Raw genomic sequence first — 25,625 nt, 5'->3', positions numbered from 1 at the left:
TATCCTGTTCTAGTTTAAACAATTTAACTATCATATATCTGCATAAAGAAACTCACTATAATAAATAGTATACTAATTTTGTTCATATAGCTATGCAGTACATTTTATATATTAGCATGAAAGGTTTCATTGCACATGCATTCATATTGTTTATCACTTATTGTTTCAAATTTGGCGCAGTAGTGCTGTCGCCTCACAGCAAGAAGGTCGCTGGTTCTAGCCTCGGCTGGGTCAGTTGGCAATTCTGTGTTGAGTTTGCATGTTCTCCCTGCGTTCTCGTGGGTTTCCTCCGGGTGCTCCGGTTTCTCCCACAGTTCAAAGACATGAGGTACAGGTGAATTGGGTTGGCTAAATTGTCCGTAGTGTATGAGTGTGAATGAGAGTGTATGAATGCTTCTCAGAAATGGGTTGCAGCTGGAAAGGCATCTATTCCATGAAAACATATGCTGGATAAGTTGGCGGTTCATTCCGCTGTGGCGACCCCAGATTGATAAAGGGACTAAGCCGAAAATGAATGAATGAATGAATGTTTCAGATTTTTTATTGTAACAATTTGTTACAAAGAAAGTAGTTAAATATGTTAAATATGGGGAAGTCAGGATCACAATTTGTAGCTGCAAATAACAAAAAATAAATAATAATGACTTGGTCCTTTTGTTATACCCGAAACTCTCAATGTATCCTGGGAGATGCAACTCATAGTATTTTTAAATCGTAAATAAAATATTTAAAAATATATTTTGATATGTTTTGCGTAGGTCCAGATAATATATAAAAAATGGCATGAAATGTATTTTTTTTGCTTATTATTTTCCATTCCTTACTGTTTCTGAGGATTAAGAATTTTTGGATATTTAGATTAGAAGCAAGTCAGAAAATCTTAAATGAGGAAAGGATTTTTGCTTATTTATGCATACATTTATTTATTTATTTTTCAGTAAGCGTGAAGAATTTCATACAAGGATTCAGCTTCATTTAAAGAAAACCGGCAATCTCTAGTGATATTGTTGTCAATAAATAAATGTAAAAAAAAATCTAATGTTGTCTGGGTTTTTGTTTGTCAGGTAGCTAAATGGTGCTTGAAATTTTAGAAAGTATTGAATTGTTTGTCTAAATGTTCTGCAGCTGTCTGGTAGTCAATACCACTGCATTATCATCAAAGCATATCAATAATTCATATTAATAACACTGTATTGTTTGGTTATAATTTTGTTATTTTCAGAATGTAACTTTATATATAAACAATACAACAAAATACATATCTCTATATGAAAACGTATAACTAGGCTACAATTAACCATTACACTATCCAACTTTGTGTTTTTAAAATATATATTTATAAACAGGACATTTAATAATCTTGGAGCGTTGATTTCAAATGTATTATTTGGCCATGTATCTTTCATCCCCCCTACTGGACGCACTAGGAACAACAGGGGCGTAAAACGAGCGTAAAACTGCCTGGGCCGTAAAACTGCCTGAATCCAAGTCTGCAGACGACCCATATAGTTTCAAACTGAAGGAAGACTTGAACTTTTCTGTTGTTGATCCTTCATTTACATTACACCATATTACAAATTGAGGAAGTAGATGATATTACAGCCGTTGCTTTGCCCAACCATAGAAGACACTCCCATTACGGAAGAGGGCGGAGACTGTATCCACATACTTTCTTTAGCATCAACTTGTACGGGTTTTTGACCAGTACCTTCTGAAGAATTCGCGTATCGTAGTAATTTTTCCGGGTTTTTCACAATCTCCTGAAGACCTCGCGTATCAACTTCTTCGGTTTTTGACTATCTGCTGAAGAAAGCGAGCTTATAAAATGAATTACCAAGGATATGGCGCACCTCCTGCAGCGGGCGGGGTAAGATTTATTGAGTTAACGTTACTCCTAAAATAATAATATTTATTCATACGCTTTACAAGGATATTAGACGGAGAACATTTAGAAAGCTCAATGTCAAACACTCTCCTGCTTATTTTAAAACACCGGAAACTTAAGGTTGTTTAGGACGCCACTGAACCAAGTAAATTACTATGCTATTACTGTGATTTTTACTTCACATTGGGTGTTTTAAAAGGTTTTACCGTGTTCTCTAATGTTTCTAAACAGTAGTGGAATGTTGATAAATAGATTTGATAACCTTTTGGATCTTTATGACGCCAGACCCTATTTAAGTGGATAAAAACCCACATGCAAAGAACCTATATGAGGATAAATGTGCATGAAATATGCAGTATATATGCATAGAAATGATCTATACGCTGCATATATGCGTATATATGTCACTTATAGGCAAAACTGAGGTGCATATATGTGCATACTGGCCATATAGGTCTCCTGTATTGCTTTTTTATGTCCACATAAAAGCCCTATATGTACATACAAGATATGTCTTTTATATAGCTCATATCTCACTTTGCCAACTTTCATACATGATGCCTAGTTCATATTTTCTATTATCAAGGCAATAACTAATAACAAAAAAAATGCAAACACAATGTATGTCAGGGTTTCTGTGCGGTCTTAAAAAGTTTTAAAATATCTTAAATCTCAAAATCCAAATTTTAGGCCTTAAAAAGTCTTTAATTGACTGAAATATTGTGTTGTAGGTCTTAAATGTTTTTAAACAGAATTAAAATTTTCTTTGTTCATGTATTGCTACCCAATCTGGCCCAAACCCATGCAATCACCAACAATCCTAATCTCAATAAAACTTTAAACTTTTTATTTAAAAATGTCATTTCTAACTCTATTTATCATAATGGGTTTAAGTATTTTTCTTACAATAACGTTTGTTTGAAAGTTCTCCATGTATTTACTGCTCAGAACACTGACCTGGACGGATTGCTGTGCATAGATTTATTTTATGATATTTTTTAAAACGTTTGTTCATTTTTTTTATTTTATTTTATTTTATTTTAAAGAAAGTATATGTCGGAAAAAGTGTATGGATACAAGTAGAGCTTGCTTGTTTTTACACAATATTTAAAATATTTAGCTTAGAAATAAAATCTAAAATATTTTAATTGTTTATTATTAATGGATTATTGTATTCATAAATAATATAGGTAGTAATAATATAGGTGATAGGTCAAATAAAAATCTTTTCCATCTGCACATTTGAAAAATTCGTTAGCCTGTAGCTCTTTATGAGTCCAAAATTTCATTCATAATGGTCTTAAAAATGTCTTAAAGTCTTAAAATTAACTCGGTGAAACCTGCAGGAACCCTGGTATGTATGTGCGAACACTTGAAATTGGAATCACATGTAATTGGCATGTTATGGAATTTAACTATTAATAATAAGTCAGAGCCCACACGGAAAGAACCTATATAAACATATGTTTTAATATAGATTTTGATATAGGCTTTTAATACACGTGACATATAAAATTGGCTGTTTCCCAGTTTTACATATATGTACATATAATATAGGAAAATTGACTATTTGATATATGTTTATATGTAAACATAAACATTTATGTTTAAATAGGTTTTTTCCGTGTGGGAATAAATATGGTAATTTTTTTATTCATGACCTTTCCTGTATTTGCACAGGATATTTTCAGAAATGTTTATTTAAAAAAAATTATTTATAATGTTTCTGATGTCCTGTATGATGTCCATGTTGTGTTGTTTAGTAAAAGTAATCTCTAATAATCTCTCTCTCACACACAAAAAGTCAATCTTTCCCCACATATACACTGGAACATAGACTATATTTGCTCCAAATCTTTTCTTTCTAAGACACACATGCACACACACGTCCTGTTTTTTTTTTAGCCGCCCCCTACTTTGGATGAATGTCTTGAAAATGTTCAACGTTTGCAGTTATAATGCTGCTTCTAGCTGCCTTGTGTAGAGAACTGTCAGGTTGTACCTAATTAGTAGTTAAGTGTGTGCTAAAAACCCCAATTTTTGGATTTTGTGTCGACATTTTTGTTTGTGCAATCTCTAGAGTTAAATGATGTTTATTTTTATAAAGGTGCCCTTAAAATATACCTCTTAAATTTAGCATTGTTCATAATTTCTTGTTGGAAAACAATAATGTTTGACTTCAGCTAAACACAAGCAATGTAAGTAATTTGGGGGTGAAAAAGAAGTTTGAGTACTATTTTCTGAATAACATATATTTTGTTCATGATGTTCTTTCAATTAAAAAGTGTTACAATTAATTCTATATTTAGTTTCTTATTCTATAATGCAAATTCCTACTTAAATGTAGGATTTAATTATAAACTTATTTCTATTATTTTGTTCATTTATTAAAGGGATAGTTCCCCGAATAATGAAAATGTACTCACCATTCACCTAATCTCAAGTTGAGTGTTTTTGTTCTGTTGAACTTAAAAGAAGACATTTTGAAGTATGTTGGATGCCAGTAACCATTGATTTCCAAAGTAGGAAAGTCAATGAAATCAATAGCTACCTGTTTCCAGCATTTTTCAACATAAATTCCTTTGTGTTTAACAAACATGTCTGGACAAAGTGGAGGAAGAGTAAATGATGACAGAATTTTCAATTGTGGGTGAACTATCTTTTTGAGCTCAGGATAAATGGAAACTTACATTTAAGTAGTGGAAAAGGGGTAATGATAGTTAACGTTTGCACACATATCACGGGAGTCAATACGCTAAATGCATGGAAGGTAATTTTCAGCCACCAATAAACCTCCATTGAAAGGTTAATGTGATTATTTTTAATTTCATAAAGCACATCATCAACAATGTAATTAAATTCAAATATAGTCCATTAAATAGAGAAGCATTCATTTAGTTGTTCAAGCATAAAATGAGATTACAGAGCGTTTAAACACAAACACCATCAGGTGCAGCAGGCAATTGCTGAAACTCCATTGAAAATTCTGCGGTAAAATAAATGTATATTTTAAAGTCATAACGCAGAACAATTGAATTTATTGCAGTGCTTTTGTCCTGTATGAGACCCACTTTATATTGTATCTCAATCAGGCAGTTAAGATAACTGATTTTAAACTAACCATATAGATCTTAAAGAGTGCCTTGAGCTGGATTATTTAAATTAAAAGTCCCAGTGCATATAGCCTATTGTGTCTGTACTGCCAATGTTGACTTTGGTTTGCTTTCTAAACACACACCTGGTTCTACTCGACTGATTAGTGCAGTCACCTTTGAACAGCACCGGGTGTGTCAGATTAGGAGGCATGCGTAGCCTGTAGGTCATTGGTTTTCAATTCTAGTTCTGACATACTCCGACCATTTTCTTTGATGAAACAAGATGATCAAATACATTATTGTGATAATTAAACAAGGGAGACATACTAAATCTCTAATTTTGTGGGTAAACAGACTTAAAATCCACTGTAGTAGATCATGACCACAATGGTTTACCTCAAAAAAATAAAACCGCCTGTTAAAATTAGAATTGAGTGGTGTTGAATGCACAAATTTAGCAAACAAATGTTCACTTAAAATGGGATCTGAATTTAAATAAGTTATGTATACCAGTTTATTTTATATTCAATTCAAGTCATCTTTATTTCTATAGCGCTTTTACAATGTAGAATTTTCAAAGCTCTTGTAAATTGAAACAGTGTCAGTTCAGTTTTCAGAGTTGAAGTTCAGTTTATTCAGTTCAGTGGGGTTTAATTTTCACTGCTGAAAGTCCAAACACTGAAGAGTAAATCCATCGATGCGCAGCTCCCTAAACCAAGCAAGCCAGTGGCGACTATTATATATTTCGTTACACTTACATAATTTTAGTATTCAGATGTTTAATTAAAAGACATGATGTTTTGTATCTTGCTAAAGAACAGAGTCAAATTTTTTGGATTGCTTTTAAAACAAACTGGATGTGAAACAATATGGGAAAAACCACTGTTGCATTTCCTTTTACTTTACAACTAATGTGATGTTAACATTCATGTGAACCGGATGTTGCTGCTCACTTTTATTTTCAGTATGATGGTGTATTTCTAAATGGAATGGAATATTAAGTAGGGGGTGGGGTTATATTATAAAGCTCCTCTTTTCATCCTTTTCTCAAAGCAAATGAATAGTTGGAGGGGCGTGGCTAAGCATATTTCGCCTAAGCCCTCAAACTGACAGCATCATTGAAGGACTGCCATTTTAGACTGGGCACAATTGGATAAATTTTGATTAAAGATTTCTTTTTTCAGTGGATTAGTTCAGTTCAGTAGTTACACTCAGTAATCAGTATCACTCAAATCAGTAGATTTGTTGTTCCCCTTAAAACTTATAATGTGTGCTAACAAAACAAACTTTGTAAAATAGAAATTTAATGCAGAATTAAACTATTTACAGTTTTTCTCTTTAAATGGGAAGACTACTTGTAGTTAACAGGTTTTACTGTAGCTGCTATGTTTTTTTTAGCAAAATAATGCTTTTGTGCATTAAAGTTTACAGTGATTTTTGGCAAGGTGGAAAACATATTAATGTATCGTATTTCATTTGGTCATGTCATAAAAAAAAATTAAAAATAATAATAATAATTAGATAAGTAAAATGGCATCTGCCACATAAAACATATGCCAGAGTACTCTACCTGACAAAAGTCTTGTTGCCGATCCCAGTTGTAAGAGGATCATGTGGAAAAGTGGCAGAAGGTAGATTTTTCAGATGAATCATCTGTTGAACTACATCCCAATCATCACAAATACTGCAGAAAACCTATTGGAGCCTGCATAGACCCAATATTCTCAGAGAAATCAGTCGAATTTGGTGTAGGAAGAATCATGGTTCAGGGTTACGTTCGGTATGGGAGCATGTGAGATATCTGCAGAGTGGATGGCAACATCAACAGCTTGAGGTATCAAGACATATGTGCTGCCTATTACATTACAAACCACAGGAGAGAGCAAATTCTTCAGCAGAATAGCGCTCCTTTTCATTCTTCAGCCTCCACATCAAACTTTCTGAAAGCAAAGAAGGTTAAGGTGCTCCAGGATTGGCCAGCCCAGTCACCAGACATGAACATTATTGAGCATATCTGGGGTAAAATGAAGGAGGAGGCATTGAAGATGAATCCAACGTATCTTGATGAACTTTGGGAGACCTGCAAGAACGCTTTCTTTGCTGTTCCTGATGACTTTAATAATAAGTTATTTGAGACATTGCAGAGATGTATGGATGCAGTCCTCCAAGCTCATGAGAGTCATACACAATATTAAATCTTTTTCCACTGCATTTTGATTTCTGTTAAGTGACAAGACTTTTGTCTAAGCAAAGTCAGACCTTACTGTCCTAATTAAATAATTAAAAACCAAGGCATTATCATATTTTATTTTGGTAAAATAAGCGTAATCTAGAGGCCTTTGCCTTTCATATAAGCCACTTTTGATACCAAATGATCAACTAGAAGTCAAGTTATTATTTGTTGTTCTTAACTTGTATAGGCGACAAGACTTTTGTCAGGTAGTGTAATTGGCAGTTCATTTAACTGTAGCGACCTTTGATATATCAGGGACAAAGGCAAGTGAGTGAGATAAGTAAATAATTTAATAATTAAAATAACAATTGTAAAATAAACCAACTTCAATAAAAACTAATAATAAGAATATGTCCTTATTACCACTATTTAAATCACTAAAATCAACTTCTTGATGTTCTCCCATGTAGTATCCCGGTGGATTCCCTGGACAGCAGCAGGACCCTCTGTATGGATACTTTACTGCTATTGCTGGTCAAGTAAGAACTCAACAATACACTCCGGGCAAATTTGCTAACCTTTCGTTATGTTAGTGACTGCTTTTGCCCCATTGACTTCCATTATAGTGACTTTTTTTTATTTGCAGGTCTTGACAGCATATAATCATGCATTCTTGATTGTTGGTGGTTTTCCCTGTTGGAAAGAAGTACAATTTGTGATTTTTACTGTTTATCATAATTTACAGTGCAAAAAAGCATCTGGCTTTTATATGGAGTATAATGTGTGTGAGAGTATAAGGTTTACACTGTCAGGCCAAATTCTGATGCCTATATCAGATTTTTTGCCTGTTCATTTACACATTCTTTTAATTGTGACCCATATCCGATTCATGTGTTTACACTTGCCATACAATTTACGACGTCACGCATACGTAAAGGCGGGTTCTGGCATCTGCGCCACACTAGCCACGATGGACGAAATTGTCTTGCTTATAGTTCTGCAAAATATGCGAAGATCGCCCAACATTAAAATGATTTTGATATCATCGCAGCTTGCGCCTATGGTTTATATATATGGTGTCCTCCACCAATCAGAGGAATTTGTGGGTATGAGAGAGATCTCAGGTCTGGTGGGAGCAAATTGTGGCGACTGACCACTTTCCTCCTCCATCTTTCCTCTGTTGTTGTTGTTTACCGCATTGGCGTCTCCACACACGCTCTTCCTTCTACATCATTAAACCGCAGAGAAGTACCACATTGTCGCAAGTTTAATGACGTACAAAACGGAATACCTCAATAAATTCAATCTGCCTGTTAACATGATAGTCGCATTGTCACATATCCGATTTATATCTGATTTATTTCCACATATGAAGGAAGCCTGAAACTGATCTCTGAATATCCGAATACATGTGCTTTTTTTCGTGGTCATACAACAGATCCGATCTGTGTCACATATGAGCAAAAAATCGGAATTGGGTCACATTTAACTGGCAGTTTAAAAGGGGCCTAAGAGAAACCCTTGCACACTTACCTTGATATGTTTGAGAAAATAAAAAATAAGCAGCTCAGCTTTCAGAACACAGTAAACGCAGCAAGTGTATTTACGTACGCACACCCTAATTTGCTATTTTAATCCATAGAAATCAATATAAACAGCAGAAACGTTTTTGAACAGGCGTATCTAAAGGGTTTAGGGTGCCGAACTGATGATCAACAGTACAAATGTCAAATGTTACCTCTTACCAACAGAGAAAATCACCAACAATCAAGAATGCATGATTATTTGATGTCATGGCTTTGCAATCAAAAAATGTGGATATAATAGAAGTCAGTGGAGCAAAACCAGCTACAAACATAAAGAAAGATTCAATTTGAACAGTACAGAATGGTTAAATAGATTGATGTATGATAATGTTGTTCACAGAAAGTATGTATGTAAAATTTGCCAATTTTTGTTTCAGTCTGTAGCAGAAATCCTCAATTTTACTTTTACGAAGATCTTGTTTAATAATTGATGCTGTAAATAATATATTCGATTTGTTTTTCGGCAGGATGGCCAGATATCTGCAGAAGAACTTCAGGCTTGTTTGACTCAAGCCAATTTCTCTGGCGGCTATAGACGTAAGAGCGTTTATCTTAATTTAATAGTGAAGCAGAATAGCTCTTCATAGCCATAAACTGAAAGCATTTGCAGGTTTACGACTGTAACACTCCTTTCTCTTGCAGCTTTCAACCTTGAGACATGTAGACTGATGATCAGCATGCTTGACGTATCCTTCTCACACAGATGTGCTGAATTGCTTGTAGTTTGAATTGTTGTGTTGTCAATATTTCAGAATTAGTCAAAATTAGTGGAACTATTTTAACATAATAACATCTAGTAAAATTGAATCATTAAAATGCTGTAAATAATTAAAGGAACAGTTCACCCAAAAAGATCAACTGCCCTCATAATTACCTCACAATTTAGTCTTAAGCCATCCAAAGAAATAAATCTAATTCAGTTTAATCGGTTGGTAATGACAACAAGATAGTAGTTCTGCGATTAATGACAGCTGTTTGTGTCGCTTTGTAATAAAGTAAAAGTAAAATTAATTTTCATAGCTTGAAAATTACATTGTATAATAATGTTTTTACTTCAAATTCGCCGCATAACTACTCGAGTGTTTGAAATAAATCCTTCTATGAGATGATTCCATAGTCAGTGTGTTTATTAGTCAAGCTGATTCAAAGAAAGCAGTTACATCTTCTGTTTATTCAGCAACCGCCATTTTCTCCAGAGGATTTCCTAGGTTTCTTCGTGTGTATTTGGACAGGTTTTTGGTGAGAGCGCCCTCTGGCTTTCAGAGGAAATTTACAACAAATCACACAGTAATTCCTTGAAGACGTGCACTATAAACTAAGCTCTGCTCAGTTGCGTTTGCGATTTCAATTCAATGAATCGCTTAGCCCTAGATGCAACTTACGCATCCTTCCTGTTTGCTGTAAACACACAATTGCTGTATCCGAAACCGCCTACTACTAAGTAGGTACTACATTGAATTTGAATTTACTACGCGACTGTTAGAAAGTACGTTCTATATAGTATGAATGCGAGTTGTGTAAATGAAGTTCAGGCATACTACATCTACCATTTGTCATTATTACATGACCTACCCGTGTCAGTTGTTTCGCTTCACTCCCATTCATGAATTCTCTCACGTGGCATCATTGGATAGCGAAGCATCCATCGAATGCGCACTTTAGAATCTCGTAGGAAGTAGTAGGTCATCCGTGTACTTCTCACATCCTGTTTTCCGAATTTTATGAATTAAGGCATACTACTCGGCTCGCATACTGTTTTTAACGTACTATATAGTATGGAAGTTTGCGATTTCGGATGCAGTGAATTCAAGCGTGCCTGAGAGTTTGATCTCCGTATACGGTTGTAAAACATAGGAACTCATTTTGTTTCACTTGTAAGTGGTTTTTGACTCCAAAAGTGATGATAAACAATGTTTTTTGTGGGTGAATAAATAAGTTTTTTTTTTTTCTAAAATGCCTCTGACTAGCCATTATGTCCGCATATTAAATAAACATGTCTTTGATTAGCTACACTCAGGGGCGTAGCGGACATTTTAAAAGTGGGTGGGACGGCTGTATGAGATCATATGTTCATATAATTATTAATCACCTGTTTCTAATTGGTCTGTCTCTAAAAGTGAGGAGGACGGATCCCCCCGTCCCCCCCCGGTTGCTACGCCCCTGCACTGCTCAATGCCACAAAACACTCATCCACAGAATGCTCACATATCTATCACCATGTCCTAACAACAGTCCAGCAACAACTAATTTGGCTGTCCACATGAGATGCGACACGATGAACTTTAAATACCGTATACATTCAGATGTACAGAATAGTGCATTACACACCCAAAGAAATGGACTGTTTTTCATAAATTTTAAACCTCATTAACATTATTAATAGTACATGCGGAGTGATGATGCTTTGTTCATTCATGTTTAAACTGCATGTTTGTCATGTTATTCCCATGATCAGGTAAAAAAATCTGCTGGCACATTCAGTATCCGTGTAAATGTCATGCAAAATGGTATTTGAACTCATACTGGTAATACTTAACACTAAATAAAAACACATTCACTTCCTGAGGTGATCATTGTCATAGTAGTTTATGCTGTTTTTCAGCCATGACATTGTATAAATAGAAAGTGTTTCTAAAATAGAAAATATAGCATTTATCGTGTCACAGTGCTGCGTCTTATATTGATAGGGGATGGTGTATTATAGTAGCACTTTAGCAGCACTCAATACTACTGTTACCGCAAAAAGACTTGCGTTATTATGTTTGCATTGTCTTCTTGCAGCACTAGAGCTTATTAACATATCAATACTGTTACTAAATGAATTGTGGGTGTTTCTCAAGCTTTTTTTTCTTCCATAACTTAACCGTTCATCAGAGAGACATGTCTTGCTCGATGGGCTTCAATGAGTTCAAGGAATTGTGGGCAGTGCTCAATGGCTGGAAGCAGCACTTCATGAGCATTGACAGGGACATGAGTGGCACAGTCGACCCACAGGAAATGAATCAGGCCATTTCCTCTATGGGTAAATATTTGGAATCAATTTCTATTTTGTTTCTGTTTTATTGATTTTTTTTCATTTTAGATTAGCTTTTTTGTGACTAAAAGAAGTCTAATAGGCACCTAATAGATGTCTAAACATAGACCTTTTGGCTAAAACTAGGCTAAATTTGGCCTGTCAATGAAAATCTAATAGATGTGTAACAATAGATCAAAAATAGACCATCATCAAATAGACATGAATGAATGACTACACACATGCAGTCTGTCCAGGAAGAATTTTTGTGATTAAGATAATTCTAATAGGCACTTAATATATGTCTAAACATAGACCTTTTGGCTAAAGCAAGACTAAATTTGGTCTTTCAGTAAACATCTAACAGACGTCTAACAATAGTTAAAAAATAGACTATCATAAAATAGACATGAATGAATGAATGAATGAATGACTACATATATATATATATATATATATATATATATATATATATATATATATATATATATATATATATATATATATATATATATATATATATATATATATATTCATATTCATATATTCATAGTCTGTCAGGCAAGCTCCTTTGTGATTAAAAGAAGTCTAATAGATGCCTAAACATAGACCTTTTGGCTAAAGCAAGACCAAATTTGGCCTTTCAGTAAACATCTAATAGACGTCTAACAATAGATCGAAAATAGACTATCATCAAATAGACATGAATGAAAGACGACACACCTGAAGTCTGTCCAGCAAGCATTTTTGTGATTTAAAAGAAATCTAAAAGGCCCCTACTAGATGTCTAAACACAAAGCTTTTGGCAAAAAACAAGCCTAAATTTGGCATGTCAGTGAACATCTTATAGACATCTAAGAATAGTTCAAAAATATACCATCATCAAATAGGCATGAATGAATGACTACACACATGAAGTCTGTCCAGCAAGCATTTTTGTGATTAAAAGAAGTCTAAAAGGCACCTAATATATGTCTAAAAACACAGATGTTTTGGCTAAAACAAGGTTTAAATTGTCAGTGAACATCTAATAGGTGTCTAACAACAGTTAAAAAATAGACATGAATGAATGACTACACGTGAAGTCTGTCTAATCAGTCTATTTGATGACTAGTCTATTTTTTAGACTTATTTACCCTTGTTTTAGCCATGAGGTCTAGGTTTTAGACATCTTTAAACATTTATTTTAATATGTGTAATTTTCTTCAGAACACTGAACATTATTCTATACTTCATTATATTTTCACTTCAGTTCTTATACTTTAAGGTGAATTAATAGCTTTTAAATCAACCGAATAACAACGCAGCCAATAAATATAAAAATGAATTATGTTATAGAACGTAAATAGGAACATAAGGTTTTCTAAAGATTATTGCAGTGTATCCGTGAAAGAGTATATTCTGATGATTGAATACATCCACTTAAGTTTTAAATATATCTCCTTGACTGAAAACCTTTCTTTAACAGTGCTTTAGATAAATAAATACCAAAAAAACAAGGTGGAATAGCTACATAAGGATTTTATTTTTGTTTCCTGATAAAAATGCTAAACAAGATTGGGGAAAAACTGGCTTTTTTAAGGAACTGGATTTCCATCTAGCTAATTGTTGTCAGGATGTGAATAAACTGTAAAAATGTGTTCTTGAAGGTCACGGTGTGTCTTGTTTTAGGGTACAGACTGAGTCCTCAGGCCATGAACAGCATAATTAAGCGTTACAGCTCTCAAGGAAAGATCACATTTGATGATTATGTGGCTTGCTGTGTCAAACTAAGGAGCTTGACTGGTAAGTTTTATTTCTTTCCTTGTGTTCTGATCGTGAAGAATTCAATTCAATTCACCTTTATTTGTATAGCGCTTATACAATGTAGATTGTGTCAATGCAGCTTCACATAAAAGGTCACAGTAAATAGGAACAGTGTAGTTCAGTTTGTAGTGTTTAAGTTCAGTTCAGTTCAGCTCAGTTCAGTGTGGTTTGAAGTCACCACTGAGAGTTCAAACACTGAAGAGCAAATCCAACGATGCGCAGCTCTATAGATCCCGAACCATGCAAGCCAGTGGCGACAGCGGAGAGGGAAAAAAACTTCACTAATTGGCGAAAGTGAAGAAAAAAAACCTTGAGAGAAACCAGACTCAGTTGGGCACGACCATTTTAATTTTTCCGCTGGCCAAACGTCTTGTGCAGAAAAGAAAGCTTTCGGTTGATTAAATGTTACTCTGAATAATGCTTGATCCACCTATCGGGTGTCTGTAATGAGCATGAAAAGTTTTTATGTTACTAACCTGAATATTTCCTTTAATAACTAATAAAATGCTTTTAGAAATGTTAATAATTTTTTTAAATTTCCGGATTTAAGTCTAATTCCTACCGCCTTTGAAAGGCAGTGAAAAAAATAAATTTACTGGGTTCATATATGGTCATTGAAAACCTGGAAAAGTTATGGAATCTGGGCAGGGCATTTTCCAGGCCTGGAAAAGTTTTAGAAAAAGAGAAAAACCCACAAAGTTTTGGAAAAGTCATAAAAATTTGTTTAACAATATTGCTGTGTAAGCATTATCTAAATATATTTTACAAATAGAGATTGTTGCATATTTTACGATATGCTGTAAATGTAATAATACATTTGAACGTGCATGTTTTTTTTATTTTTTATTATTTGCCAGGTATATGTACATTGCTTGAAACATTAGGTAATGAAAATTAACTTGGAAGTCTTAGAAAAGGCATGAAATTGTAATAGTAAAAATGTGCATGAACCCTGCATTTAACTAATGCATTGTTCCCATTCATTTCAATGGAGAGCCAGTGATCTCCAGTAAACAAGTGATACTAACCTTTGGTGACAAGATGCAGGTGTGTGCAACAATGCAAGTCATGTGAAAAAATGGATGAAAAGTTTTACTTCATGCAAATTTTACTAGGCACAAACAGTAGGAGCGAGGCATGGTTCAGTGGATCTCACTAAGGCTGTTGTACATTATCTAAAAACAAATCTTAATTAAATGAAGCTTTTTCTAAACAAGTAAAATATTGTTTCATTTTCATATACAATAAGTGAAAATTAAGTGAGTGTGTCCTTAAAATAATCTGCCATTGTTTAATTAAAAGAATCTCATTTTTTTGGATTGAAATAAGAATATTTGGTAGATAATATAGCTTGTTTAAATGGAAGAATTCTCTTAAATGTTGACTTGTTATTTCTGAAAAAAAAGCTATATTTTTTACTTGTCTAGAACGTTATTCTTGATTAAGCATCTAATAATATTAGGACTATAAACAAGAAAAAAGTAAGAGCATTTTTTTTTTTTTTGCAGTTTAGTAAATAAACCAAAAATAAAAAAACTAGTGGTAAAAAAAAACATTTTCATTAACTGAAATAAAATGATTATTTCATTAGCCTTACAGCCTTAAATCATAGTACCTATTATGAAAATCAAAGTCTGTTAGCTGTTTGGACAGAACTGTGTGTAGGTAAAGTGTGTCCACAGTCATTTTAGAGTGATATAAACACAATAAGTCTCCCTTTTTGTTTAATTAATGCGCATAATCATATCAACAAGACTGGACGTGCGCAAAGCAACTGGGATTAGAAGATCTGTTCAGCTCTCTATGATCAGCTGCACATCAAGACAGAGTTTTACAAGTTTAAAAGGTTTTTAAAACAGTGCATGTTTGTAATAAAAACAGTAAAACCGCAGTAATTCATCAGCACAACCGCATAGTTTCAGTACAATTATAAAAGAAGACACGTCAAGTTTGTGGAAATCAGGTTTAGAAAGGTATAATAATTAATTTGATGGGTGAAAATCTTTACAGACACATTCTGGAGACATAAAAGACTTATGTTAAATTTTGAAAAAGAGGTAAAAATAGGTCCCCTTTAATAAACCTAACAACAGAAACAGAAAACTAACAAATAAAATGCAATACAATTTTTTTTTAATTAATAAGCACACATTCTGTGGCGGAAAGTCTGACCTGTGGCTGTTTATGGAAAAACTGTAGATGGAACTTATTGTGTGTCATCTGCGACAGCCAAACCCAACAGTTAAGCACATGTTTATATACAAAAACCTCTTTTATAAACAATACATCCTATCTGTTTTTCCATCATCTGCCTAAAATGTAAACTAGGCATACATATAGCCTATATTATCTGTAATATGAAGATCTTTGCCTCAATTCTTCATCATTTTAACTTTGCAAAGCTGCATTTGTATAGTTTTGGATACAGTGGCTTCTGTGGTTTTCACAAGAGTTAAAGTAAACTGTGAAAACACTGAACTTTCCCTTTGGTCAAAGTGTTCCGTTAATCTTATAATGAAACTAAAACCAAAACGAAATATAAAAAACCGAAATGAATACGTGTTCATAAAAAACTGGACTTAAAACTGTCAGTGAAATGAACTAACTGAAGGAAAAAAAATTAAAATAGTATTTAAAAAAACTAATTTAATAATAGAAATCTATAATAATGAAATGTTCTTCTTCATTAATAGTATTATTTTCAAATTTATTTTTAAAATGATAGCATTTATCATGTACCACAGTGCTGTGTCTTATGTTGATAGGGCATGGTGTTTTTTATTATATAGTTATTTATTTTTATTGTTTATTTTAAACAGTTTTGTTAAGTGTAGGTTGTTAAATAAAGTGTGAAACTTAAACTGTGAATAATTAAACACCCCCAGCCAATCATTTAAATCAAATGAAGTGATGCATATGTCTAATACTGTAATTTGTCTTTTAAAACAGATGTGTTCAGAAAGCGGGACCAAGCACAACAGGGAATGGCGACATTTCAATATGATGATGTAAGTGACAAAAAACATTCGAGAATGTAATATTTACGTCAGAATTGTGTTTTCGTTTTGAAATAAGTGTCTCTACAATGTAACCTATAAGTCAATATGGGATAGTTTAGAGAAAAGACAACATTCTGAGTAGTAAGTAAATAGGGATTTTAGATACGGGGTAATACTAACTCTCTAATAGTTTGATTTGCCATGGTACTATGGCGGTAAAGTTGTAGTGATAATTTGGAAGAGTAAAAAGTGGTTTGGGTTCCTTTCTAGTGTTGATTTTACATAATGATATGTAAACCTCGAACCATCCTCTCTGTGCACAGTACATGCAAAATATTCCTCCTTCATACAAACACAGTTTGATTTGTATCAAATAATTTTCTGCCATTATAATCATCTTTGTAATGGCAGTGAATGGTGGTTGAGTTTTTTTTTTGTCTCTAATAATGCTGTTAAACACTTGATTATTGACTACTATCCCAAAATGTTACCAAAAAAAGTATATAAGAGTAATATCTCACACGTAGCGGTGCAATATTGCTGAAGATCGGCACTGGTGGGAGGCATGCCTTGGCTCGAGGCCGCAGGCCGAGTGCATTATGGCTCGTCTCCACTTAGTGGTATGGTTCGGTTTGGTACGGTAAGCTTTTATGGCCGTTTCCACTGTCAAAAGGTACCTGAAAGCGAATCGTATTACACAGTATTACAAAGTAATAATTAAACATATAATAACGAGCCATGATCTACCCGAGCTCAAACAAACCTTATTGTCGTCTTGATGAACAGCCACAAAGCCAAGAAGAAGAGCAGAATATGCCCTGTGCTTTCTCGCTTGCGCTCGCCGCATGTCTCTATTTGAAATAACGAACTTCTTGAGCTGATGATAATAATGTGCGCGTGATTATTGAAGCGCTTTCAACATCCAATCCTTTCAGAAACAAACAAACGCGAGACTGACGTGCGAAAAGGAGAAGCCGAAAAAACAAACGAGTAAATGATTGTTTCAGCAAGCTAAAACATGAACAAACTGCCATGTTTAACTATTAGCATCACCTTTTTGACTATTATTTACTCTGAATGATGGAATTACTTTCTAACAGAGGTTACATGTGCTGGTGAAGATTAAAGATCCAAATAAGAGGTTAGACTGTGGGCTATACAGTATGTTGTGTGTTGTTTTTGAAGCTAAATAAGGACTAAATGTATGCTGTGTGTAGTTTATCTCTAATTGGTAACATATCAGAGACTGTAAGGGTCTATATGTGTTCATATATGTTGCATTTATTTATTTATTTTATGTAATCGCAGATATTACAGTAGGCTATTTCACACAGTCATTGATCTGCAGTTATAATCAAATCATGCTCATTGAAAGGTTAGTAATGAGCATCAGTTTTGTGAGAAGTGCTTCTCATATGATACATGAACGACCCGTATAGCTTTACTGTAGACATTTCCTCCAGCGAGAATGACGTTGTCTGAAACTTTTTTTGAACACCACGCCCACCAAAAGCTTTTAACAGTGGAAAAGCAAGCCTGATAAAGGTGACCTGTACTGACCCGTACCGTACTGTACCTCTCAGTGGAAACGGGCCATTAGCGTCCCACCAGTGACTATATACAACCATATCGCACTGCTATGAGTCTGATATTGCGTTTATACAACAGTTTGACGTCATGATCGTGTATATAAAAAGAAAATTAAACAAAGAGTTTCTCCAAAAACCCCTTTGTAAGAGGAACTACTTTCTTCCACCATTCATACACATCTGCAGCTGAGTGTCAGAACAGCAAAAACCTTTGCTACTTCACAAACGTCACTTTAGAGCAAGTATTTGAATGATTCTCCAGCATAATGTCTAAAGTGATGACAAAACAGCTGATATTGCTCAGATTATAAGGCTGAACGGCATGAAATGCCATCAGTCTACAGAGATTTCCCAGTATTTCTGTGTTGCAATCAGGAGATCACAATAATTAGCCCCGAAAAAGCCAGAGCAAAGCAAACACTACCAGATTACTATGGTGTAAATACAGCACTACAAAATACAAAAGCAGGAGATCTACTTAGGAAGTCACTTACCTGTTTTATAATGATTTGATCAATTGTAGTTTGAGACTTGCGCTGAAAAAATGCTGTTTTTCTCCCCTAAGCACTTATTATGTGTCTCTGTCTCCATCTTGTGGTGGAACGTCAACTTTCTTTGCTCTGCTCAGTATGACAGGCTGATGGCCGCCAACGTGCTGAATCTCTGAAATTTATGAATATTTAAAAAAGGAACTATCCTTTTAAATAAATTGCATAGTTGCAATCTAAACAATTATGTTCTTGCTTAAAAAAGCCTCAAAAGTACATTATGTTGTCCAACAGCAGCAATGTTTGTCAAACTGTAGTGAATTTATTGATCTGCTGTCACTCTACGTCGGGCGGAGTAATACAGAAGGTTAAGAGACTGTTCGAGTGCTGTTATTGTAGAATATCGCATGGCTATCAGCCAATCAGATTTGAGAATATATATATATATATATATATATATATATATATATATATATATATATATATATATATATATATATATATATATATATAGATAGATAGATAGATAGATAGATAGATAGATAGATAGATAGATATAGACGTGTGTATATATATATATATATATATATATATATATATATATATATATATATATATATATATATATATATATATATATATATATATATATATATATAATTTATTGAAATATTAAACGTCTAATACTGTTGACATTTCATAAGCTAATTTCTTATGTTTTAAGTGTCCATCATTAGGCAGTGTATGCTTGTGTTTGAAATGATATGACAAAGTCATGATAACAAATGTTTTGATGTTATTTTAACCTGATTTAATAAGTTAATGAGGTTTAAATAGCATTTTTTAAAGTTCTACGAGGTGTAACCTAATATTTTTAGTCAGTTTGACTGATTAGTTGAGATAACTATAACATTTTATTTGATTCAGCTAAGAACAATTAAGCCAGCAACAATTTTCTACAGTGTATAAATGATTGTAATTTATTTCTTGTGCCTCCTCTCACAGTTCATCCACTCCACCATGAGCATCTGAAAGAAGCCTCTGGATTCACTGCACCATGAGCATCTGAGAGAAGCCTCTGGATTCATGCTAAGATCTAAAATAAAAAAGCAAACAAACATGTGCTTTAGTTTTCACTGTAAACTATACATTTTTTTCAACAACCACTTGTCATGTCTGTTACAATATTGTAGTAATTATGCAACATATTACCTAGATTTAAAACAATATTGTTATCATGAAGTTAGCTATGCTAATAAATCACTCAAATGTACAGGATCTTATATAAAAATGTAATCGTATAACCTATATAAATGATAGTTTAACACCATTAGTTGCACTATAGCATTCAACCTGTGGAACTTTATCAGGGCATTTATATATTTCCATTACTTGTTTGAGTGTCTTAATCTGATGTGGGTTGTTATGAGCAGCTTGTAATTGTGGCAAGTGCTAAACCTCTAATCAACATACAAGTGCTTTTAAATGGAGTTAAAATGTATGTAACGCCAAATAATTAACGATTCCGCTCTATTTTTGTGATCTGTTTGTATACATTTTTCATTTATATCGAAATAATTACTTTGAAATAACACATCAGCTATGAAATCTGTTTGACCTCATGAATTACAGCATAACACCATCATTGTGCTTTGTAACATCTTTGTTTCACGATCTTTAAACAGACCATGATATGAATGTTGAATGTGTTTGTGTTGTTTTTAGTCTTTTCCAAAACGCAGTTGTACATGTCAGTTAGACTGGTTTAATAATCTCCTAGTGGTAATCTGTTGACTAAATACAGCTTAGCAACTACTAGTAGTAGTAAGCAGTAATTAGTAAACAGTCTGCTTGATTACAGAACTCTTTACACTTTACATGACATGAATTGAACATGACTTGGTATTGGTATGATATACAGCAAATATATAATATACAGTAAACTAAATCCATTTTTCATGTAAAATAATGCAAATTGATAAAGTGATAGGAAACAGATAATTCTCTTACTATTTGTTTAAATTCTTGTTTTTTTTAACCATAAAGCTGCGGTCACACTGGGCTTTTCCTCCCTTAGACTTCAATTACTTCAATTACTAGTACACAAAGGGCTTTATTTTAACAATCTAGTCACAAAGTCTAAAGCGCAGGGTGCAAAAGCATTAAGGACGTGTTCAAATCCACTTTTGCTATTTTAAGGATGGAAAAACACTCTGCCATGGCGCATTGTCTAACAGGGTTGAGCTTATTCTCTTAATGAGTTATGGGTGTGTTTTGAGAATAAACCCATCATTGTCTCCTCTACCATTCCCTTTAAGAGTCTGTTGCGTCGCACCATGGCACATTTGCTAATTACATAGTGGACTTTGTAAAACTGAACACTTCTCTAGCGAGAAAACAGTTAAACAGACCATCTGCAGCGCGAGGATAACAGACAAGCCTTTACAAATATGCATATAATAAATAATACTGATAATAATAATAACATACAAAGTTGTCGGGAATAAACTGAAAGTAGAAAATGTAGAAAGTAATAATTTTTGAAATATTTTAATCCTTTTAGTTCTTTTTCATTTGTAAAAATATTGGCATATTGCTGTACATCCTGCGTGTTTTAAGCAATGTTTAAGCGGCGCGCAACTGACGTGCTCTGCACTGGACTTTAGACCTGCTCTCTGCTAATATTGCACAGTCTATTTTAGTTCCTCAAAATAACAACGCACCAACAATGCACCTTAATACGCCTCTTTTCAGGACCAAAACACCCATGAGTCCACAAAGTGGCGCAATTGAATTTGCTATTTAAACAATGTGGCGGAAAACGGGAAAATTAAGGTTGCGTTGGTCTGATAAATAGCAACACATCGTGGAAACATGTCTTGTGCCTTATTGCGCCGGGTGTATAATAGGGCCCAAAGTGTTACACCATGTCTGAAAAAACGTGACCATACACTCCCAATGAAATGGTAAAGTCTTTTAATCTAATAAATACATATTAAATGCTTATTAAACCTCTTGAACATTATACTGAGTGACTAAGGTTGTTGGTTTATACTCAGTCACAGTTTTGACTTTTAATTTTCTGCTAGTTATTTTATTTTCTAAATCTGAGGCGAACTATCAAACTCAAACTATCTGTTGCTGCTTTGAGTAGTATGGTAATTAATAAATATAGCATAAAATCATATTTAAACTCAGATTTGAAGCATTTAACGTTGAATAAAGCACATAATCTGTACCTGAGGGGATCAATGTTTTAGTAGTAGCCTATGCTGTTGTTCTGTTGCGGAAATAGAAACGGTTTCTAAAATAAAAATTTAGTGCATCGCCGTTGCAGATTATTAGGATAAAAACTGCTTTTAACATGGAAAAGATGCCTTTTATTGCAGGTCTCGTCACATGTTGTTAGGACATGGTGTAAGTTGACATGCAGTAAATAATAGTAAACAGAATGCTTAAAGGGGACCCTCAAAATTAAGTGTATTATAGCCTTACTTCTGAAATGCTACATTTATTTGTTTGCTAGTGGGAGTTTGAGGGATGGAAACTCATGAGAAGTATATGTGGTCAGTTTGTGGAATGGAAAATGATTCCACAATCAACCACAAACCCACACAGGAGACAGGTGCAAACACACAACAACAAACGTTTTGATGAACTGTATGAACAGGCAGCGAAACCGCATTGAACTATGATGATAGTTGAGAAGAAGTATTGCTGTTGTCGTGAAATGCTCTTTTTATTTTAAACAAAACAGTGAAGTTTTACCTCTCAACATCATTTTCCCTCACATATTGAATATCCAGGTCATCTTTAGTAGACTTGAGACCCAATATTTTTGGTTGTACTTTATTTGAAGGTGATGCATAGTGCTTATAATGAAGAGTAATTTTCCTTCGGCTTAGTCCCTTTATTCATCAGGGGTTACCACAGTGGAATGAACCGCCAACTTATCCAGCATATGTTTTACGCAGCGGATGCCCTTCCAGCTGCAACCCAGTATTCGGAAACACCCATACACACTCATTCACACTCATACACTACGACCATTTTAGTTTATTCAATTCACCTATAGCGCATGTCTTTGGATTATGGGGGAAACCAGAGCACTCAGAGGACACACACACCAACACGAGGAGAACAAGAACTGCACACAGAAGCGCCAATGCACCAAGCCGAGGCTCGAACCAGCGACCTTCTTGCCGTGAGGCGGCAGTGCTAACCACTGACCCAACTTGTATGTTCTTACTTAAATGAGGGTTTAGGGTTAGTTATTCATAATTCATTGTAGCTAATTACTATAATTATAACTATAGAACGTGTAACTACATAACCTTAAAGTGTTGCTAATATATGTATGTATTATAAAACAGTGTTTTCGTTCACGTTGTCATTTTTGTCTTTCTCAACAGACCACAGGTCAATTTTTATAGAAAGAAATAAAAATAAATATATATAATATACACACACAGTTCAATTATTTGTCCCCCTTTTAATTTTTTTTTCTTTTTCAAATATTGCCCAAATTATGTTTAAGAGCAAGGAGATTTTCACAGTATGTCTGATAATATGTTTTCTTCTGGAGAAAGTCTTGTTTGTTTTATTTCAGCTAGAATAAAAGCAGTTTTAAATTTTTTAAATCCATTTTAAGGACAATATTTATTAGCCCCTTTAAGCTAATTTTCTTTGATAGTCTACAGAACAAACCATCATTATACAATAACTTGCCTAATTACCCTATCCTGCCTAGTTAACCTAATTAACCTAGTTAAGCCTTTAAATGTCACTTTAAGCTGTATAAAAGTGTTTTGAGAAATATCTAGTCAAATATTATTTACTGTAATCATGACAAAGATCAAATAAATCTTTTATTAGAAATGACTTATTAAAACTATTATGATTAGAAATGTGTTGAAGAAATCTTCTCTCCGTTAAACAGAAATAGGGAAGAAAAATAATCAGTTGGCTAATCATTCAGGGGGGCTATTAATTGTGTCTTCAACTGTAAATACTGTATATATAACGTGTTAAGAGTCACATATGAACAAATATTTACAAAGTTGCCTGCCCAGAGGCCATTTAACTGATCCTTTGGTTCTTTCTCACCTGTTCATGATTTTCCATTTCAAGGTAGAGTAGCAACAGGCTCGAACCTTCTACATTTGTTGACTGCATGCATGGGTCTCAAATGGTGGATTCTAAAACAGCACGATGTCACCAAGGCTTCTGTAACCTTTTCCTGCTTTGTATAACTGTTTAATGGGACATTGTATCAGAAACGTACATGATCTGTCCCTGAAATAAAAACATAAATACAGCTAATATAAAGTATTACATCACAAAATGTCTGAAATGGACAAAAGGAATATGTCATTCATTTGGTTCTCAGATTTTTATTCAAACACTTTACAAATGTAAAAACCATCTCATTGTCTTTGTCCTCAGCCCAACTGAACCTACAGCTTTAATAGCTTGTTATGCTTAAAACTGATATTTAGAATAAATAGATAGATAGTTTAAGTTGTTATCATTCGCATCAATTGATTAAAACATGAAATTATATAATATAAATTCTACAAATAAATACTACAACTATATAATACAAATACATTTACAATTGTCTCCGTGTTTCTGTCAGTCCTGTCACATTTGCATTATATTTAACATAAAATGTGTGCAATACACCTTAAAGGCTATGACGGAAAGGAAATGACCTTATTTGATGAAGGAAAAGCCTCCAGTGATCAAGGATGTGTTCTATCATTGAATTGTATGATAGAACAGCAGCTAGCTCTCTGCAAATGTCATAGTTGTCTCTGCCTGGTCAGTACCTGGATGGGAGACCACATGGGAAAGCTACGTAGGTTGCTGCCGGAAGTGGTGTTAGTGAGGCCAGCAGGGTTCTGCGGTCTGTGTGGGTCCTAACTCCCTAGTATATTGATGGGGACTCTATACTGCTCAGTGAGTGCTGTCTTTCAGATGTTAAACTGAAGTCAGGAGAGAGGTCCTGAATCGCTGTGGTCATTAATAATCGCAGGATGTCCTTCAAGAAAGACCGGCATCCTGGCCAAACTTGCCCAATGGCCTCTGTCTATCATGGCGTTCTAACCATCCCCATATCATAATTGGCTTTATCACTCGGTCTCCTCTCCACCAATCAGCTGGTGTGTGACGTGCGGTCTGGCGCAAGAAGAATGTCATCCAAGTGGATGCTAAACACCGGTGGTGGATGAGGAGATTCCCCCAATGTGTAATGTGCTTTAAGTGTCTGGAAAACAGGGTGCCTCCAAGGGGTGGCCCCCACCCCTGTGGCCACCCCAATATGATTTGGCTGTTGACGTTTTTAATTTAAATGTACTTACGGAAATTTACAATATTTCAATAAATAAATAAATTGCAGCCACTAAATTATTGTGGATTGCTTAGCACCACCAACGTAGCTGATTCACTGCCCCGCCCCCTCCCCAATGTTTTTGTCAGCACGCACACACGTTCAACAGACAGCTCTGGCAATTATTTATGAAACAACAACAGGTATGTTTGTTATCTATGCATATATTCAATTAAGTAACTATTCTATACTGTCTGTTAAGCTTTCAGTTAAGTACTAAACGTGTTAACGATACTTAGCAAGGCTCAGAATTAGGTCATTTTGGTTTGCATTGTTTAATGTTTTGACTTTTCTACAGAACGTTTGCTTTTGCTAATTAGGCTACTACACATTTAAAAATAAAAATAAAATTAAGGGTAAAGTTTTTATAACATAAGTTGTTTAGTATTGTTTGTGTGGTTTATGCACAACTTTGGGTTCATGAGATTGTACACTTTTTATTTTAAAAAAATCTAGCTTATTTAGCACCTCCATTGTTTTGTTTGTTGACCTACAAGGACCAGAAATCTCTGCAAAAAGGTACATCAATAAAAAAATGTATTAATACTACTGTGGCGCAAAAAAGGAACGTGGATATTATTAGTGAGTGTGTGTGCATAT

At 34.1% G+C, this 25,625-nt stretch overlaps 1 protein-coding gene across 1 annotated transcript; it reads left to right on the top strand.

Annotated features, from left to right (window-relative positions):
* The first annotated feature begins 1,636 nt into the window (after positions 1–1,636).
* On the top strand, positions 1,637–20,339 carry sri (sorcin). Its single transcript, XM_056476043.1, has 8 exons — positions 1,637–1,867; positions 7,624–7,692; positions 9,207–9,276; positions 9,382–9,425; positions 11,614–11,761; positions 13,424–13,537; positions 16,508–16,566; positions 19,640–20,339. The coding sequence occupies exons 1-8, from the start codon at positions 1,826–1,828 to the stop codon at positions 19,664–19,666; spliced, it is 573 nt and encodes a 190-aa protein (XP_056332018.1). The 5' UTR covers positions 1,637–1,825; the 3' UTR covers positions 19,667–20,339.
* Positions 20,340–25,625: the final 5,286 nt, after the last annotated feature.

Source organism: Danio aesculapii, chromosome 16 (assembly GCF_903798145.1).
Source record: "Danio aesculapii chromosome 16, fDanAes4.1, whole genome shotgun sequence".
Classification (NCBI taxonomy): domain Eukaryota; kingdom Metazoa; phylum Chordata; class Actinopteri; order Cypriniformes; family Danionidae; genus Danio; species Danio aesculapii.
This window is presented reverse-complemented; position numbering and strand designations above follow the sequence as displayed.